The following is an 18,755-nucleotide window of genomic DNA, read 5'->3' on the forward strand; positions in this document are numbered from 1 at the left end:
GAGAGCCCCCGGAAGCCGGGAGCCTCTGAGGCCGGGAGCGAGGGGACCAGCTCCCGCAGCACCAGACTGGGGGGGAGGGGCACTCTCTATTTTCGTTGGGCAGCCCCGGACGGGGCGAAAGGGTTAAGTCCTTTTTTAAGGGGAAAAAAGTTTTAAGAACGACTGAAAGGAGGAAGGCGGCCCATCACCCCCGGGCCTGCGGAAGATGCCGAGTCCGGTCCCCTTTACTGAGGTTCCCGTTACTAGGGCAGGGGCTGCTCATGCGCAGGCGCCGAGGAGAGCAGCCGGAAGCTCTTCCGGCCCGCGGCTTGCTCCGCCCCCACGCTTCTCCGACGTTCGACTACCCGGGTAGGGGCGGGGCACACATAGGAGGAGCGGAGCAGGGAAGGGGGCGGGACGAGAGCCGGAACGTTGGTACTGGGGTTCCGCGGAGCGGCCGGAACAATTTCCGAGACGTCCTCTGGCTCGCTCCCTTCCCCATCTCTTCTCCCCAGCCTGCCGCCGCGAGCCCAACGGCCGCGGCCGGCGCGCGCCGGGAGCGGGACCGCGTGAGAACGCGTGGAGAGGCAGAGGGGGCGGCGCGCGGTCCAGGTGGGGGAGGGGAAAGAACGTTAGCAATGAGGGGGCTCGGGGGGCGGGGAGAAGATGGGGAACCCTGAAGGGGGGAGGCGGAAAAGAACCCGGGAGGGGGGGAGCGCGCCGGGGCGCGGGGGGGGGGGGGGGGGAGCGCGCCGAAGGGTAGTCGGGGAGGGGGAGGAGAAAATGAATGATCCGGGGCCCCCCTGGAGGAGGGTTGGCCTCTGGGAGGAGGGAAAGATGCTGAAGGGGAGCCCGGGGGAGTGGGGGAGAGGCTGAGGGAGGACCTGAGAGAAGTAGGCTTGGGGGCTCAAGGAGAGCGGGCTACGGGGAAGGCTCGGAGGGAGGGAGCTTGGGCGCTTGTCTGGAAGGTCAGTGAGAGAGAAGGGTCCTGCCCAAGAGGGAAGGCGGCGCGATGGATGTCCGACCCTAGCACCACGTAGTGGTTGGTGGCCTGTTCCCTGAGCCTTCAGGTCATTTTTTAACGATAGTCACTGTTTGTATGTGTGCACGTCCCGCACACTAAGGTTCACAAAGCACTTTGCAAACGTCACCCCACTCGGTCCCCACAGTAGCCCCAGCGGGCAGCGACTGTTATCGTCCTATTTTATAGATGAGGAAACTGAGGCACACAGGCTGAGGGGCCTGCCTAGGGCCACAAATGTGAATCCAGTTCCTGCTGACTCCAGGCTCGGTGCTCTCTCCCCTTTTCCCGGGCATCCCCGCGTGATGCCTGACTTATTTATTGTGTGCAGAACCCCGCAGGGGGTATTAAGTGCTGGGGAAGAGCCATTCCTTGCCCATATAGAGCTTACAGGGCAACGAGACAGGGACAGATGCTTCTCATATAGAAATGCTAAATCCATGGAAGAGGGACCAAGCAAAGCCCTCCCTGAGCTGGGAGGGAAATGGCCATCACAGATTAAATGGGAATCGGGGAAGGCTTCCTCAAGGTGATGTTTGAGCCGGGCTTTGAAAGACAGGGTTTCAGCAAGTTTGTGAAGGTGAAGTCAGGAAGAATAGCAAATTTAGGGAGAAAGATAAGAGCAATGTAGGCTTTTTGTGTATCTGATTTATATTTTAATATATTGAACATCTACTGGTCATCCTGCCATCTAGGGGGGGGGGGGGGGGTAAGAGGTGAAAAATTGGAACAAGAGGTTTGGCAATTGTTAATGCTGTAAAGTTACCCATGCATATAACCTGTTATCTTTTTTTTTTTTTAAATAAGGCCAGTTTTGGATAAGTTTGTCAGGGTGGAGGAAGTGAGTGTGCCTGGGAAGCACGGATATGAGGGAGCCAGCCTATGGGGAAGGTCAGGGCTCAGAAAGGAGTATAACCGTGATGGAAAACCTAGGGAAGGGGGGTGCAGGGTTAGACTGAGCTCTCTGGGAGTAGTGTATGTGTAAGGGAGATTCGGGTACAGCCCAAAGAATAGTCTCTGAAGGTGTTGTGGGGCATGGATGACCTTATGTAGGTCTCAGCCGGATCTCTGAGGGAGTGTCTGGTTCTGGTACATGGTGGTTACCAGCAATCAACTTGATCCCTCTCCCATATTGTTTTATAGGTTGTGAGGTTCTTTCCTTCAATCACCACCATGTATGCTGTGTACAAGCAGGCCCACCCTCCTACGGGCCTGGAGTTTTCCATGTATTGCAATTTTTTCAGCAATGCTGAACGTAACCTTGTGGTGGCTGGGACTTCACAGCTTTATGTATACCGGCTCAACCATGATGCTGAGGTAAACATCTTAACTTTTCCGTATTCACATTCCCTCTCAGCATGTCTCTACCTAACAAATGCATCCCTGACCTTGTCCACAATACTTTGGTTTCCAAAGTAGTGAGAAAGAGAGAGACAGAAGGAAAAGTGGGGGAAAAGAGAGTGGGTGAGACAGAGAGGGAATTAGAGACAGAGCAAGGGGTGAAAGGGAGAGACAGAGAGGGAAATAGAGACAGAAAGGGAGAGGGAGAGAAGGAAGGAAGGAGATAGAAAGAGGGAAAGGGGGTGAAAGAGAAGGGAGAAGCAGAGAAAGGGAGAGGTAGAAAGGGGGGTGAAAGGGAGAGGGAGAGAAGGGAAGAAAGAGACAAAGAGGGAGAGGAAGTGTGCGTGTGCACATTTAGCTAAGTTCACTGGTTTACTTGGTTTATTCCCTTCCTAGGGCTAAGGGTGGAGTGGTAAATAGCAGTAGGAAAAAGCTTCCCAGTTGCTTAGGCTTCTGACCTTGTTCCTCCTATAGCCCCCATAATTCTGTGACCCTAGCAGGAAAGGGGAGCAGGGAGGGACAAGGGGAGGGGAATTTACTTTGCATCATCTGACTTTTCCTTTGTGTTTGTTTTTCCCAAGACTTCAACTAAGAGTGATCGGAACGCAGGTAAGCAGCTGGCCAATGGATAGAGAGGAAGGTCTGGTACTTCAGAGGGTAGGGTTGTCTGTGGGCAGTTCCTCATCCCAATATACCTTTGCTTCTACTCCCAGAAGGGAAATTACACAAGGAACATAAAGAAAAGCTGGAACTGGTGGCTTCCTTCTCCTTTTTTGGAAATGTCATGTCAATGGCCAGTGTGCAGCTTGCTGGAGCCAAAAGAGATGCCCTACTTCTCAGTTTCAAAGATGCCAAGGTATCAGGGCTACTTGGTACGGGTGAGGGGGAGAAGAGAACAAGGCAAAGGTAGATTACTTTTTCCTCTCTATGTTTCCATCTCTGTAATAATAATATCCACACATTTTCTGGATCTATTTGGGTATATTTGGATAACTACAGAAAGTGGAAATTTTTCCTTAGGGATTGGGGTAATTGCCCTACTAGGAGTCCTTTCCCTAGCCAAGATTCCATGATTCTTGATTGAAGTTCCCCAAAGTATAATTCTTAAAAAAAAAAAAAAAAAAGGCTTCTGATTTGGAAAATATTACATGTCTACCTTAGTTCTCCAGTTGTTCTAGTTCAATAATCTCCATCTGTACATCAGTTAACTCATGGATTTTGCTTGTAGTATTAGTGAGGGATTCTGACCTGGATAGACCTTCCCTAGCCTTGGGTCACAGATGGGTCCTTAGACAAGGTTACCCCTGAAGTGAACTTTTAGATTCCCCATTATGTTTCTGACTTTATTTCCTTTGCCCTTGTGGCTTCAAAGAGAGATAATACAGTCAGTCTAGTACCAGGATATGGATACAGAATCCCTGTGTGTGCCTGGGATGGTGTGAGGAATCAAGAGTGAAACTAACTCTTCTCTTTTTCCACCTGATTTTCAGCTGTCAGTAGTAGAGTATGACCCTGGGACTCATGACCTGAAGACCCTCTCACTACATTACTTTGAGGAGCCTGAGCTGAGGGTAAGAGTCTGTATGCCCCATCCCTACACCTTATGAATTGTTTCCCTCATGCTCCAGTATCTGGTTCTGTGTGCCTGTAGCTTCCTACCCTTCTCAGGCTGAACCCTATAAGTCGGGGCCTATGGGTTTTTTTGGTAGGGGGAAACTAGATTAAAAATTAAAAATAGAAAAAAAATGTTTAAAAAGATTAAAATCCTCTGAGTTTCCCTTTCTCTACAATAGGAGAAATGTCTCTGTGCCTCAGATATGTTCATTGTGGACCTAAATTGGTGCTGGTCTTGATACTACCTATCTGTTCCCCATTACACTTCTTCTCAGGATGGGGTTCTCTGCATCCTTGCACAGGCTTTGACAGGTGCGAATCTGGCCTTGTGTTCTCCCTCAACCCTTTTCCCCCATCCTAGGATGGTTTTGTCCAGAATGTACACACACCCCGGGTGCGAGTGGACCCTGATGGACGCTGTGCAGTCATGCTTATCTATGGAACACGACTTGTAGTGCTGCCCTTCAGGAGGGAGAGCCTGGCAGAAGAACATGAAGGGCTGGTAGGGGAAGGGTAAGTGTCAAAGAAGAGGGGTTGAGGGGATTCCTGATATCCTGGAGAAAAGCTGGGATCTGTGAACCTGGGGTTTCTCCATATATTTGGAATTGGGCTTTTGGAAGTCTTATCTTTCTTGGAACCCCTTGTTTTGTAGGTATATACTTGGATTGGAAGGGCAAGGGCTCTCCAGGTTGGGGAGAGATTTATGTTTGGATCTGCTTTTTGGCCATGAATTGGAACTGCCCAGAATGGGGACTTCATATAGAGTTCTCCCCTCCCTTTTCTCCTAAATCTCTCTCCCCAGGCAGAAGTCAAGCTTCCTGCCAAGCTATATTATTGACGTTCGGGCCTTGGATGAGAAGCTCCTGAACATCATTGATCTGCAGTTCCTTCATGGGTACTATGAGCCCACTCTCCTCATCTTGTTTGAGCCCAATCAGACCTGGCCAGGGTAAGGCCTTTTCTTTGTCCTCTTTGATATTTGTCATGAAAATAACAGTGACAGTAGACAAATATATAGTGCTTTGGGACCTTCAGAGTAAGTGCTTTACGGACATACTCTTGTTTAACCCTCACAAACTATTGAGAGCAACACTATAAGATATTATTGTCTCTGTCTTTGAGGAAAGAGAGCTGAGATTTAGGGAGGTAAATGTCTTGCTTGTGGTCACAGATAATGAATGCCATTGATAGAGTTTGAATTCTGCTCCTTCCCTAATTCAGTCTAGCATTCTTATTTTAAAAAAAAAAACAAAAACAAAAACAGGCTGAGTTTACAGGTACCATAGAGAATTTTCCATTTCTTTAAAGGTTTCACTATAAATGTTTGGTTTTACAGCACCCAAATAGTTGCCAGATATTTCTTTTCCCTAACGTGGTTTCTTCTGAAATGTGCTTGTGATTATATAGTGGGTACTTTTTTTTTTTTTTTTTTTTTTGGTAGTAGTACTGCATCCATTCAGTTCACTACCCAGTGCATTTATTGTCACGGGGAAGAGTTTCAGGGGCAAAACTAATAAGGCTAGTAGAGATGTAGACTTTGATTCTATTTAAAGAAAACTTTCCTAATAATCAGAGGTGTTCAAAAGAAAAGTAGATTGCTTTGGAAGGAAGTGAATTTCCCATTATTGGATCAAGCAGTGTCTGCACTTATTAGGATTGCTGTAGAGAGGATTTCTCCCCAGCTATGGAGTAGAGGAACTCATGAAAGTCTATGAAGTCTGAATTCTTAAGATTCCACTGTGAGAATGCTTAAGAATTTGGATTTGAATCCAAATAAAGAAGTCAGTCTTTCCAATTTCTAACAGTTTGATATCTTTGGGAGTCTAGGTGAGCTTAATGCATTCCTTACTCTGTTAACCTTTGGGTATTTATTGTTGTCCTTCAAGAAGGCCTTGGTTGTCTGCTTAATTGTAGAAAATTTCCCATATAGCTTATCCCATAGGAATTTATGTGACCATTGTCCACCTTTTGACCTTGTGAGCCAGATACTTATTCTCTACACTGGTGTTTATCAGATTTCATTTAAAGACAAGTTTTTGGATTCTACACAACATCAATCCAAGATGTTACTTTGACAGTTTTATATCTCTGGGGGCTATGGCAAAGACTTCTGGGTTAATTAGTAAATCAAGCCTCAGAGAAAATCTACAGAGGAGGTGCAGATATTGAGTCTAGCCCTGATTGTTTTTAATTCAGTACTTGGAGCTTCTTTCTTTAATAAGGATCAACCTTCATTTCTTTTGAATATTTTGTATCTATCCAATTTGAAACTTATCCTATTTAATTTTGTTTAAAATAAGATAATAAAATAAGATAACATTACCACCTCTCTAGATACATATCTTTTGTGCCCATCTGTATCTGATGATTTCTTGTGTACTTATCCCACATTCTAATGGGGGGAGGGGTTATTTAGCATGATGCATGCTCCTTACAAAATGGATCTACTTCCTCCTGGATTTCTCCCTCCGTGTCTTATGATAGGGGACTTTCTGTAGGATACATGGTTCATGATGAGCCTGAAGCCTTTTCAAGCACCCCTAACCCCTATTTCCCCACCAAAAAAACCCCCAAAAGCTCCTGGCAGCTTCTGAACTCCTGTATTTTCTTTGACCAGGCGTGTGGCTGTACGACAGGATACATGCTCCATTGTTGCCATCTCTCTGAACATTCTGCAGAAGGTTCACCCAGTTATCTGGTCCCTCACCAATTTGCCTTTTGACTGTACCCAAGCGCTGGCAGTACCCAAACCAATAGGTGAGCAGTGGGGTTGGGGACCAACCCACTTCTCTAAAGAGGAGTCTCTTTCTCTAAGGGAGGTAGAAGGGTTGGGAGATTTTTCTGGGAAACCCCACCTGCTTATCTACCTTTCCTCCCAGGAGGAGTAGTGATCTTTGCCGTCAACTCCCTGCTCTACCTGAATCAGAGTGTCCCGCCCTATGGTGTTTCCCTCAACAGCCTCACTGCCGGCACCACAGCCTTCCCTCTACGTGAGCCAGCCAGGGATGGAAGGAAGGATGGGAGGGAGTTGTGTGTGTGTGTGTGTGTGTGTGTGTGTGTGTGTGTGTAAGATGAATAGAGTTGGAGGAAAATGGGCTCAGTGGGAAGAATTGGGACTTTGGTGTGAGTCGTAGATGCTTGATGTGTTCTCTCTGCTTCTAGGCATGCAGGATGGAGTGAAGATCACCTTGGATTGTGCTCAGGCTGCTTTCATATCCTATGACAAGATGGTCATCTCCTTGAAAGGGGGAGAGATGTGAGCCTGCCCTGACTTCCAGCCCTTCTTTGCATGTTTTCCCTCTGTCCTGCTTCTGATTCTGCTTCCTCCTTCTCAGGGTCTGCGTCCAAAGACTTGGATTTGAATCAGACTATGTTGCTCACTGCTAGTACTCTTTTCAGGCCTTAATTCCTTCCCTAATAGAATGAAGCTTTAGTTTAGTCTTCTCAGGACATTCAGCTCGAGATCTGATAATTCAAGTAGAATTCTGTCCCCTGACTCTGCCCTCTCTTTCCAGCTATGTACTGACACTTATCACAGATGGGATGCGCAGTGTCCGATCCTTTCACTTCGACAAAGCAGCTGCTAGTGTTCTTACCACCTGTGTGAGTTCATGTGATGAACATAGACATTCCCTTCCCTTGGGAGGGTTAGGGAGGAGCCATTGTGGGGGGAAAGACAAACTTGTTGGGGGAAGCAGATCCTGGGAAGCAGTAGGTGGGGAATGGCTTCCAGGAACAGAAAGCTTTTAGGCCTTCTGGTATATTCTCCTTTCTGTCATCTCCCCAGATGATCACCATGGAGCCAGGTTACCTTTTTTTGGGCTCCCGTCTTGGGAATTCACTTCTACTCAAATATACAGAGAAACTACAGGAACCACCAGCCAGTTCTGCTCGAGAAGCCCCATCACGGGAGGTATCTGACAAGGTAAGATTTCTTATGCTACATGAAGACACCCTGACGACCCTCCAGGTCAGTAGCAGGAAGGGGCCTCGGTACAGGGAGTTGGAGAACAGGAAGGGGTAGTCATGACAAGGTTTCCCACAATAATTCCCTTTCTTTTTCCCCAACTTTTGTGTTTTTATGTAAACACCAAATTTAGTATTACATAAATGTGAATTTTTGTTATTATTTCCTCAGGATGAGCCGCCTGTCAAAAAGAAGCGAGTGGAGTCCACGCTGGGCTGGGCAGGTGGTGGGGGACACTGGCCTGGCCTTGGGGGTGGGGATGAGGAAAGGTAGCTGGGATTTTGAATCAGGGTGGGGTACGTGTTTCAGGGGAATCTGATCCTGGGCCTGAGAGTGTCTGATTGGGCTGACATTGCAGGTGGGAAGTCAGCTCCCCAGGATGAGGTGGATGAGATTGAAGTGTATGGCAGTGAAGCCCAGTCTGGTACCCAATTGGCCACCTACTCCTTTGAGGTGAGAGAGAGTGAATTAGAAAGGGAAAGGGATTTGTCCTTGAAAGAACTTTTGCCACACCCACCCACCCATCAGTTTTCTATTTCTACATAGGCTTTGACTGAATTGTGGAAAGGGTGGATTGGGCCCTTAATTCGTATCTGTCTTTCTGACTTAACAGTCTGTGATATTCATCTTTTTTCCTCATAATTTCTGCCCCTTTGCCTTTACTTTCTTCTTATTCCCTTTCTCAGTCTGTTTTCTCTCATCTGTTCTATTTTCTCATCTCCAACTTTTATCTCCTGCCCAATTGAGGAAGCATAGCAGACTGGAGCAATGATTCTCAAAGTGTGGTCCAGAAAATCTTGGGGAGGCAGTCTCCAAAACCCTTTCAGAGGGTCTACAAATTCAAAATTAGCTTTTATTTATAATATGATAAATATGTATATTAAAAAAAAACCCATATCAACAAAAACTTTGGAAAGATCCTCAGTAATTTTTAATAGTATAAAAATACTGAGAACAAAGTTTGAGAACCACTGGGCAGATACCTGACCTAGAGTCAAAGAGAATGGTGTTCAAGTTCTGTATCAAAAATTTGTAAATTGTATGACCCTAGGCAAGACATCTTAGCGTTTTGAATCTTGATTTCCTCATTGTAAAATGAAAATGATAATCAGACTTAGCTATCAAGTTCAGAATGGATACAGAATGCTTTGCAAACCTTAGATAGGAACTATTTTTTCCTATGTAGATAGGAACTATTTTTCTAATATCTTTGCTGCTTCTCAATTTTTCAGGTGTGTGACAGCATCCTGAATATTGGACCCTGTGCTAATGCTGCCATGGGGGAACCAGCTTTCCTATCTGAGGAGGTATCCACCCCACTTGGGGCATTTTTCTTTTGAAGGGAGGCAGCTGGAGTTCCAGCCCTGATGTTAGCCTCACAGAATAAGGTTGGGACCTTGAGGTAGGATGGGGAAAGCGGAAGAACTATAGATGACCACAATATTGATGGCCATTCTGGGCACTAGTGGGGATCCTCTGACTGATGCTGTTTCCCTTTGCTACCTGCTTTATAGTTTCAGAACAGCCCAGAGCCAGACCTGGAAATTGTGGTTTGCTCAGGTTATGGGAAGAATGGAGCATTGTCTGTGCTTCAGGTGATGATAAACCTATTATCTTCTCCTTTGGTCTGGGAGGTGAGGGGAACTGTGAAGAGGGACTATCAGAACTGATAGCAAAGGGAAAGAGGGAGCTGGTCCTGCACCCTGCGAAGGCCTGTGGCAGAGAGTGTGTGCTGTAGGTCTGGTACCAGTGCCACAGGAATCGCTACTCTTGGTCCCTTCCTGGGCTCCCTGCCTCCTGTTGGACTGCCTGTGAGCAGCAGCTGGGAACAAATGGAGATTTCTGGGGGGAAAGTCAGGAAGACTAAATCCCAACATGTGCTGCTTCCTACCCTCCCTGTAATGCATCCCAGGAGGCAGGAGTGGGAAATGGGGCGGGGCCCGAGGTGGATATAAAGGGTACCTCAGGGGATGACTTCCCCAACAAATGTTTGCCCCTCCAGAAGAGCATTCGGCCCCAGGTGGTGACCACCTTTGAGCTGCCTGGCTGTTATGATATGTGGACGGTCATTGCACCCTTACGCAAGGAAGAGGTCAGACCCTGCCCTTGGGGATCCTCCCACCATGCCCTAAGCCTTGTCAAAGCTAACACAGGAGCTAGAATGAGGCCTTCCCCTTGGCTGTTCCTACTCACCCCAGTTCTTTTCCTCTTCCCATCTCTTTCTGATGGTACTTTTGAATACTGGAGCTTGACTTAAGGTGGTGTAAGCCAGGAGATCAGGTTTGTTCCCCTAGGCACCGGTAACTGAGAATATCATGGTCTAGGCACTTCTATAATAACAACTTAAAATGAAGAGTAAGAAAATGTAATGAATAATTGCTAATTAAAAAGTTGGTAATTGACATCTTAAAGTATGTTGGAATGGAAAAAGTTCTAGATTTGGAGTCAAGGCATTGAGGTTCAAATCCCCTTTCTTGCTCTGCTTGAGTGATCTTGGGACAATCCCTTAAAATCTCCTTGATACTTTTCTTTGTGTCTCTTCTCCACCCCTCTTCTGGCACCCCATGTAGGCTTCCTCACTTGTCTCTTTTCTTCCCCTTATTTTGGATTCCCTAATCTTATGTCTTTCTCTACCCCCAGGATGAAACTACCAAGGGGGAGGGGCCAGAACAGGAGCCCAGCTCTCCAGAAACAGAAGATGATGGGAAGAGACATGGCTTTCTTATTCTCAGCCGTGAAGACTCTACCATGGTGAGGGGCCAGTAAGGGAAGGAGGACTTTGACATGGGGTAAGGATGGAGTACTGAAAGACAGATTGGTGTTAGAGAAAAGAACCCTTAACTGGAAATGAGGAACCCTATGTTGGAGTCCAGTCTATTCAGCAAATCACTTCACCTCTTAGAGGAGTTCCTTGGTATGTTTTCACAAATTATGGGAGGCAAGATAGATGGTCTTTAAGTTTTAGAGATGATAGCTATTTATAAATACCCATGTAATTCTTCATTGGGAAAAAGGTGCTTTTAGACCCTAGACCTGAGGTCTAATATCTTCTACCCCTTAGATTCTACAGACAGGCCAAGAGATCATGGAACTGGACACGAGTGGCTTTGCCACGCAGGGTCCCACTGTCTATGCCGGTAACATTGGTGACAATCGCTATATTGTCCAGGTATCGCCCCTCGGTATTCGTCTGCTAGAGGGAGGTGAGCGCTTTGGAGCCTGGGATTGGGGAAAAGCCTTGGGAGAAGCATAGTAGAAGAATCAAGCCTGAGTATGGGCCTGCTTCTTCATTGGTAGGGGAATGGGGTTTGGCCCTGGTATGATGATGGTTCTGTCGCTTGCCTTTCAGTGAACCAGCTGCACTTCATTCCTGTGGACCTGGGCTCTCCCATTGTGCAATGTGCTGTTGCTGATCCATATGTAGTCATCATGAGTGCTGAGGGTCATGTGACTATGTTTCTTCTGAAAAGTGATTCCTATGGGGGAAGGAACCATCGCCTGGCTCTTCACAAACCCCCTTTGCATCATGTAGGGAAATGCCCCTGCTCTTCAATCCTACTTTTTAATCATTCATCCTAGATCTAATTCTCTTCCTTCATTTCCCCTTTTCTATCCCCTTCCCCCTATATATATTTTTTAATTTACAGAACATGTGCATGGGTAATTTTTCCAACATTGACCCTTGCAAAACTTTTTGTTCCAAATTTTCCCTTCCTTCCCCCCACCTCCATCCCTAGCTGCCAGGTAGTTCAATTCATGTTAAATATGTTAAATCTCCCTATAATTTCTAAAAATGACTCCTTTTGATTTTTCTTACACCCAAATCATATTCTTGATCCTCTTTTCTGACCACCAGTTGCCTTCCCCACCCCTCTGACATGGTGTGCTGACTTCTTATTCTTTCCTTATTACAGCAGTCAAAGGTGATCGCACTCTGTGTGTACCGGGATGTCAGTGGGATGTTCACCACTGAGAGTAGAGCATCTGGGTCCCAGGATGAGCTGGGAGGTCGAGGGGGCTTGGAGGCTGAGGGCCTGGGACCTGAGATCAGGTATATATATGGGAAGGGGTCAGGGCCAAGGGCTAAAACTTTTGTGTATGAAGCCTGACTGTGCTTTGTTTTGTCACCGTCTGCCTCCAGCCCCACTGTGGATGATGAAGAGGAGATGTTGTACGGAGATTCCAGTTCCCTGTTCAGTCCCAGCAAAGAAGAGGCTCGAAGGAGCAGTCTCCCACCTGCTGACCGGGACCCTCCCCCATATAGAGCAGAGCCCACGCACTGGTGTGTGCTAGTACGAGAAAGTGGGGCCATGGAAGTGAGTGACCCATGACCCTCTTCCCTCTTCCCCACTGACCCAGGTGTGCTGATGCCAGACTGGGAAAACGTAGGTGAATAAACTTGACCTGAGTTAGTATAGGTTTTTGGGCCCATGGACAGCAGTAACCTCCACTGACACAGCCTCCTTGTATTAATGGGGCTATGGAGTTGTGGTCCTCTACCTCTTACCTCTGTGGTCTTGGTGCGTTGATACAAGAGAATGGGATTGGGAAGGGAAGGACCTTTTGGCCACTTAACCCTTTTCTTCTCTTTCCTAGATCTATCAGCTCCCAGACTGGCGCTTAGTGTTTCTAGTGAAGAATTTCCCTGTTGGGCAGCGGGTACTAGTAGACAGCTCCTTTGGACAGCCCGCCACCCAAGGAGACACCAAGAAAGAAGAAGTGACAAGGCAAGGAGAACTTCCTCTTGTTAAGGAGGTGTTACTGGTTGCCCTGGGTAACCGTCAGACCCGTCCCTATCTGCTGGTGAGTTTTATACATAGGATTCCCCCTTTCCTCTAAATGATTTCCCTTATTGCCAGGGGCAATCCTCCAACCCTCACAGCTCTTCCCTCAACACCTCCCTTAGGTTCATGTAGACCAGGAACTGTTGATCTATGAAGCCTTTGCCCATGACTCCCAGCTTGGTCAGAGCAACCTCAAAGTGCGGTTCAAAAAGGTACCTGAGCCCCTGGCTCCTCTGGTTTATCTTCAGTGTAGGCTATAAACCTACGGGTCCATTCATGAGGGGTAGGGCCATGACTGTGTGAGAAGGCAAAGCTCCAAGCCACAAGTAACAGCGGTCAAGGGGAAGTCTTCATGGTGATGCCAGGGCTGGGGTGACAGGAGCCAAGTTTGAAATAAGTTTAATATTTAGCCGTTCGTGTGACCTGGAGCAAGACCCATTCTTTATTTTTACCAAGATTTGAGAGCTGTAAAGTAATTGGGCTGCTTGGATGGTTCTTATTGCTCGGTGTCAGGGTTCTCCATACTACCTGGAAACCACTTCAGGTATGGTGGGGTGTTGCCCCCATCTCCCCTCTTACTCCCCTCCCCCCCCTCTTTTCTTCTGTGCCTTAGGTTCCCCACAACATCAACTTCAGGGAGAAGAAACCAAAGCCATCAAAGAAGAAGCCAGAAGGGGGTGGGGCTGAAGAGGGTGCTGGTGCTCGGGGCCGTGTGGCTCGGTTCCGTTATTTTGAAGATATTTATGGCTATTCGGGGGTCAGTGAGAATGGGGGAGTGGGGCAGGTAGATGACATGAGGAGTGGTCAGTGAGACTGGCTGGAAACTTTGGATGAGGTCTGAAACAGTTTTAATACTTCTCCTTTACCAAGGTGTTCATCTGTGGTCCCTCACCCCATTGGTTGCTGGTGACTGGTCGGGGAGCCCTTCGATTGCATCCCATGGGTATTGATGGCCCCATCGACTCCTTTGCCCCTTTTCACAATGTCAACTGTCCAAGGGGATTCTTGTACTTCAACAGACAGGTAGGAATGAAATAGGAACAAAAGTCCTTCATATATCCCTCCCTTTTTCTGCATTCTACTGCTTAACCCTAACCCCTCATCCTTCCCCATATATGGATTATTATTCCTCAAGATCTGCTATTTGTGCAACCTGATCTTTCATATGACTGCCAGACTACTCTACATAGCAGCACTTTGTCATGACTCTCTTGCAATCTTCAGAGCTCTGTAAAATACAGCCTTAGCTTGGCTCTTGTGACCTTGCAGTATATCAGTCTATTTTTCTATCTGAGTTGTCCCAGAACATATCACAGAGTCATTGATTTAGCAGTAGTGTGACGTGGACAGATTTCTGCTTTTAAAGATTATTTTGTCAGCTATGTGAAAGTTGGACAGGAGAGGGAAGATACTGGAAGTCCACTCTGATTAGGGCCTATTGTAATAGTCTAAAGCAAGGAGTGATGCTTGTCATTGTGAATGGAGAGAAGCAAATGGGTACAGGGAAATTATAAAGGAAGAATTGGCAAGACATGACAACTGATTAAATGCAGAGTAATGAGGAAAGAAGTAGTAAAGAAGAAGGTAATGATGATTTTAAACCAGGGTGTCTGAAATAATGGCACATTCACCAGGAATAGAAAAGTTGTAAGAAGTCTGTGCTTTGAGTTAAGAATTTAACATTTGTGATGCCCGTGGAACATCATTTAAATAAAATAATCTCTCTGAAGATATTTTTCTAACTTTGGGGAGTTGTGGCAGTCACTAAGAATTCAAAGAGAATGACCCAGGCCAAGGCCTAGGATATGGTAGGGAAACGATTATAAATACACTTGAGGTATGAATGGCAATTCAATAGAAAAGATTAGAATGACCAGACAGGCAGGAGAAGCCATGCTATGAAAATCCAAGGAATTTGAGAATATTGAGGAAGGAATTTAGCATTGCCTAATGTTACAGAAAGGGTAAGAATGACTGAAAAAAGGCCATGGGAGACCAGTTTCATTTAAGTGGTGAATTTAGAAGTCAATTTGTAAGTGAAAAGGAAGAAAGGAAAAGAAATGGAGACAAAAATTTTTCTGGAGTTCTGAAGAAAAAAGACATGGTCAAGTCAAGTTTTTTTTGGTTTGTTTTAAAAATTCTGGGGGGAAGGCCTTGGTGTGTTTATAAGCTTCAAGAAAGGAGTTGAAGAAGGTCATAAGGATGATGGAAGGGGGAATTTTAGAGAAGATGGGATCAAGGGCATAAATACAGTGGTGGATGGCTGGCTACTTCATCAGAGGCTGAGGCAAAGGACATAAATGTTTCACAGTATAGGAGATGAGAAATCTCATGGTAGATGGCATTTATATTTTTGTTAAAATAAGAGGGCTTCTCTATAACTCTATAGAGTTATATATTATATATATATATTCCTGAACTGAATGGGAACTTAAATGGGAAATTTAGATTTCATTTAAATTTAGAGGGGCCTGGAGAGTTTTGCCCAGGTCTAGGAACCTTCCTGATCTCTCTCTTTGTGGATTCCCCAGGGGGAGCTTCGGATCAGTGTGCTCCCAGCCTATTTATCCTATGATGCTCCCTGGCCAGTAAGGAAGATCCCATTGCGATGCACAGCTCACTATGTTGCCTATCACGTGGAATCCAAGGTTAGCAGCCTGTCCTCATGCTTCCCACTCCTAGATTTGCTTAAGAACTCATCGAAACCATAGCTAGTGATGTCTTGAAATCCCCAATCCCTTCTACCCTATCTTGTTCCTAAACCTCTTGAGAATTTTCTGTCTTCTGCCCCTCACCCATAATTATTATACCCCTTAACCCTGGTTCCTCCAAACAAACCAAATAGGTATATGCTGTAGCTACCAGCACCAATGCCCTGTGTACCCGCATTCCTCGAATGACAGGCGAAGAAAAGGAATTTGAGACAATAGAGCGAGGTTAGTGATTTGCTCACTTAGCCATGCCTTTTTCTTCCTCTCCCACCTCCAACTACTGTACTGGGCTCTCTACAAGTAATGGGACGAGGGGGAAAGGCTAACTCTTGACTCTTTCTCTCCTGCTAGATGACCGCTACATCCATCCCCTGCAGGAGGCCTTCTCTATCCAGCTTATCTCTCCTGTCAGTTGGGAGGCCATCCCCAATGCCAGGTAAGACCTCGGGTCAGAACTTTTTTTAAATTCTCAGCATTTCTTTAGGCCCCTCCAACGTTTCTGGGTGATCTCTGCAGGATAGAGCTGGAGGAATGGGAACATGTCACTTGCATGAAGACAGTATCCCTTCGAAGTGAGGAGACTGTGTCTGGCCTTAAGGGCTATGTGGCTGCTGGGACTTGCCTCATGCAGGGCGAGGAGGTCACGTGCCGAGGCAGGGTAAGCAGCCATGGGTACAACAGGAGGGACGTGGGTCTGGAGGTGGCTGGCTCTGAGTTTTTCAATTGCCCACTCCCACAGATTCTCATTATGGATGTGATTGAGGTCGTCCCAGAACCAGGACAGCCACTGACAAAGAACAAGTTCAAGGTGCTGTATGAGAAAGAGCAAAAGGGCCCCGTGACAGCTCTCTGTCATTGCAATGGTCACTTGGTATCAGCCATTGGCCAAAAGGTAATGACCCCAGCCAGATGGGGAGAGGCTGGGGGCAGAAGGGTTGGGCTTTGCCCAGGCTCCCCTCGGGTGACCCAAGTTGTGCTTCCTCCTCTTCCCTCTGTTTTCTCCAGATCTTCTTGTGGAGTCTTCGGGCCAGTGAGCTGACGGGCATGGCCTTCATCGACACACAGCTCTACATTCACCAGATGATCAGTGTGAAGAATTTCATCCTAGCAGCTGATGTCATGAAGAGCATTTCTCTGCTTCGCTACCAGGAAGAAAGCAAAACCCTGAGCCTGGTGTCCCGGGTATGGGCCTGAGGGTGTCGTCAGAGCCCAGGAAAGGCTGGGAGGAGGGTCTGGTCCCTCAGAGAGGAAACTAAACTCAATTTATCCTCAGGATGCCAAGCCTCTGGAGGTATACAGTGTGGATTTCATGGTAGACAGTGCTCAGCTTGGCTTTCTAGGTGAGTGAACCTGGAGCTCCAAGGAATGGAATGGAAACTTTCTAAGGTAGTTATGGATTGTGGATTGGCTGACCCTTCCCTCTCCTTTCCCCTTTCTTCCTCGACAGTGTCAGACCGGGACCGTAACCTCATGGTGTACATGTATCTGCCAGAAGGTGAGTGTAATTGACCTTTTCCCACAAACCTGACTAGAGGGAGCCACTAAAGCCACACAGAATCACTGCTTTTCACCCATCTCAGTGAGTTTTGAGGGAGGTGGGTGGGAGTAGAGAAGAAAGTAATAGTTCATCCCCATGTGCTTAGCCAAGGAGAGTTTTGGAGGAATGCGGTTGCTGCGACGGGCAGACTTCCATGTGGGTGCCCATGTGAACACATTCTGGAGGACACCATGCCGAGGGGCAGCTGAAGGACCAACCAAGAAATCTATTGTCTGGGAGAACAAGCATATCACATGGTTTGGTGAGTTAGTCACTAGAAAGAGGAGGAGAGTCCTTTGCCAGGTCTTTAGTTAATAATGCTGCTCACATTTTTCCTCCAGCCACATTAGATGGTGGGATTGGGCTCCTACTGCCCATGCAGGAGAAGACATATCGGCGGTTACTGATGTTGCAAAATGCCCTGACTACTATGCTGCCCCACCATGCTGGCCTCAACCCCCGTGCCTTTCGGTGAGACTCTTCAGCCCTCTTCTTTTAACATCCTTACTCATCCCTTTCCTTAGATGACACTGTTTTTAATCTCCCCAAAATGCAGGATGCTGCATGTTGACCGTCGCATCCTACAGAATGCCGTACGCAATGTCCTTGATGGGGAACTCCTCAATCGTTATCTCTACCTTAGCACCATGGAACGTGGAGAGCTTGCCAAGAAGATTGGAACCACACCTGACATTGTAAGCAGACTCTCAATTTGTGTGTGTGTATTGTATATTTGCCTGTGCTTTAGAGCCCTCATCTTACCCAATTCTCTCTTTCTGTCCTTCCAGATTCTGGATGATCTATTGGAGATTGATCGTGTTACAGCTCATTTCTAGTTGCCCCTATCCCAAATACACACTTTTGGATAAAACAAAGAGGTTTTGTTTTAAGGAAACTAAAGAGTGTAGGGATGTATGTAAGAGTATTATTAGAGTTGTACTTATTTTTTATGAAGAAGTGGCCATGGTGAAGACAGGCCTTTCTATCATTGAAGACTGCTCTCTTAGCACCCCATAACCAAGGAAGCGGTTGGAGGCTGATCATTACATCTACTCCTTTATTCTTTGCCCTAAGGGGCCTCCCTTGCCTTAGTCTGAGCAAGCAGAGGAGACTCGAGCCTGTCATCTCTCTTTTCCTGGCCGCTTGACTCTAGGGGGTCTTGCTGCCCCGGTGGCTGACGCCAGCTCCTCCTTTCTTTTCATTGAGGAAGGTGGATCTGTGCTGCTGGGGGTTGGTGTGACAGAGCCACCCAGATCTAGGGCTCCATTTTCTTGAATACCTCCTCAGGTTCAGGCATGACACCCAGATAAACCAGGAATTTGATGAACTTGGAGGTTAGGCGCATTGATAACATCTCCAACCTGAAACCAGGAGAGGGAGGGAAAGGTGAGACCTAGTAGTGGTTCCAGTCCCTCCATCATCATTCCCTCCCCCATCTCTCCCTCTCCCCACTTTACAAGGGTTACTGTCCCCTCTCACCTGAGGACAACTTCAAACTTGAAGCTTTCCCATGTGACCTTGACCCAATTCAAAAACCGTCTGTATAAGTTTCTTTGAGTCTGTTCTTTCAGCAGTCGGCTCCAGCTTCTCACAGCACTTCTCCGCCACCCCCCCCAAAAAACCCACAGCATTAGTACTTCTTTGTATATTATACATTCTCTACTACCCCATCCTTTTCTAACTCTCTGGGAGCTATAATGAAAGTGCTGAGACAGTCAAATAACCCAAACCTTCTGCTATGGGTTATTTTTTTGGGGGGGAGGAGAAGGGGGCACAGTAGCTCTCAATTCTATGCAGGCTC

General features: G+C 46.9%; 2 protein-coding genes across 6 annotated transcripts in view; one reads left to right on the forward strand and one right to left on the reverse strand.

Annotated features, from left to right (window-relative positions):
• Positions 1–429: 429 nt before the first annotated feature.
• Positions 430–18,566, forward strand: CPSF1 (cleavage and polyadenylation specific factor 1). 2 transcript variants are annotated; one of them, XM_031947371.1, is made up of 38 exons: positions 430–591; positions 2,144–2,317; positions 2,923–2,950; positions 3,055–3,197; positions 3,832–3,912; positions 4,317–4,468; positions 4,758–4,904; positions 6,573–6,712; positions 6,835–6,945; positions 7,118–7,211; positions 7,471–7,558; positions 7,743–7,880; positions 8,094–8,145; positions 8,281–8,375; positions 9,155–9,229; positions 9,437–9,517; positions 9,925–10,014; positions 10,563–10,673; positions 10,984–11,125; positions 11,272–11,450; positions 11,837–11,973; positions 12,064–12,238; positions 12,519–12,725; positions 12,829–12,918; positions 13,320–13,463; positions 13,577–13,729; positions 15,238–15,354; positions 15,552–15,642; positions 15,769–15,853; positions 15,934–16,075; positions 16,157–16,309; positions 16,423–16,599; positions 16,691–16,757; positions 16,865–16,912; positions 17,061–17,216; positions 17,296–17,425; positions 17,511–17,649; positions 17,743–18,566. In XM_031947371.1, exons 2-38 carry the CDS (start codon positions 2,174–2,176, stop codon positions 17,788–17,790), a joined length of 4,350 nt encoding a protein of 1,449 aa, XP_031803231.1. In that variant the 5' UTR covers positions 430–591; positions 2,144–2,173; the 3' UTR covers positions 17,791–18,566. The 2 variants fall into 2 exon arrangements, with proteins under 2 accessions (XP_031803231.1, XP_031803232.1); XM_031947372.1 differs by lacking the exon at positions 430–591 and adding an exon at positions 830–1,049.
• Positions 17,995–18,755, reverse strand: part of ADCK5 (aarF domain containing kinase 5) — a 34,884-nt gene continuing 34,123 nt past the window's right edge. For all 4 annotated transcript variants that reach the window (XM_012541984.3, XM_023496653.2, XM_031947373.1 and 1 more), the window contains 2 exons: positions 18,434–18,550; positions 17,995–18,315 (listed from right to left, as the gene is read on the reverse strand). In XM_012541984.3, the coding sequence (XP_012397438.1) occupies positions 18,210–18,315; positions 18,434–18,550 (223 nt within the window). In that variant the 3' untranslated portion in view covers positions 17,995–18,209. The remainder of the gene's footprint in view (positions 18,316–18,433; positions 18,551–18,755) is intronic.

This window comes from Sarcophilus harrisii, chromosome 1 (genome assembly GCF_902635505.1).
Source record: "Sarcophilus harrisii chromosome 1, mSarHar1.11, whole genome shotgun sequence".
Lineage (NCBI taxonomy): Eukaryota > Metazoa > Chordata > Mammalia > Dasyuromorphia > Dasyuridae > Sarcophilus > Sarcophilus harrisii.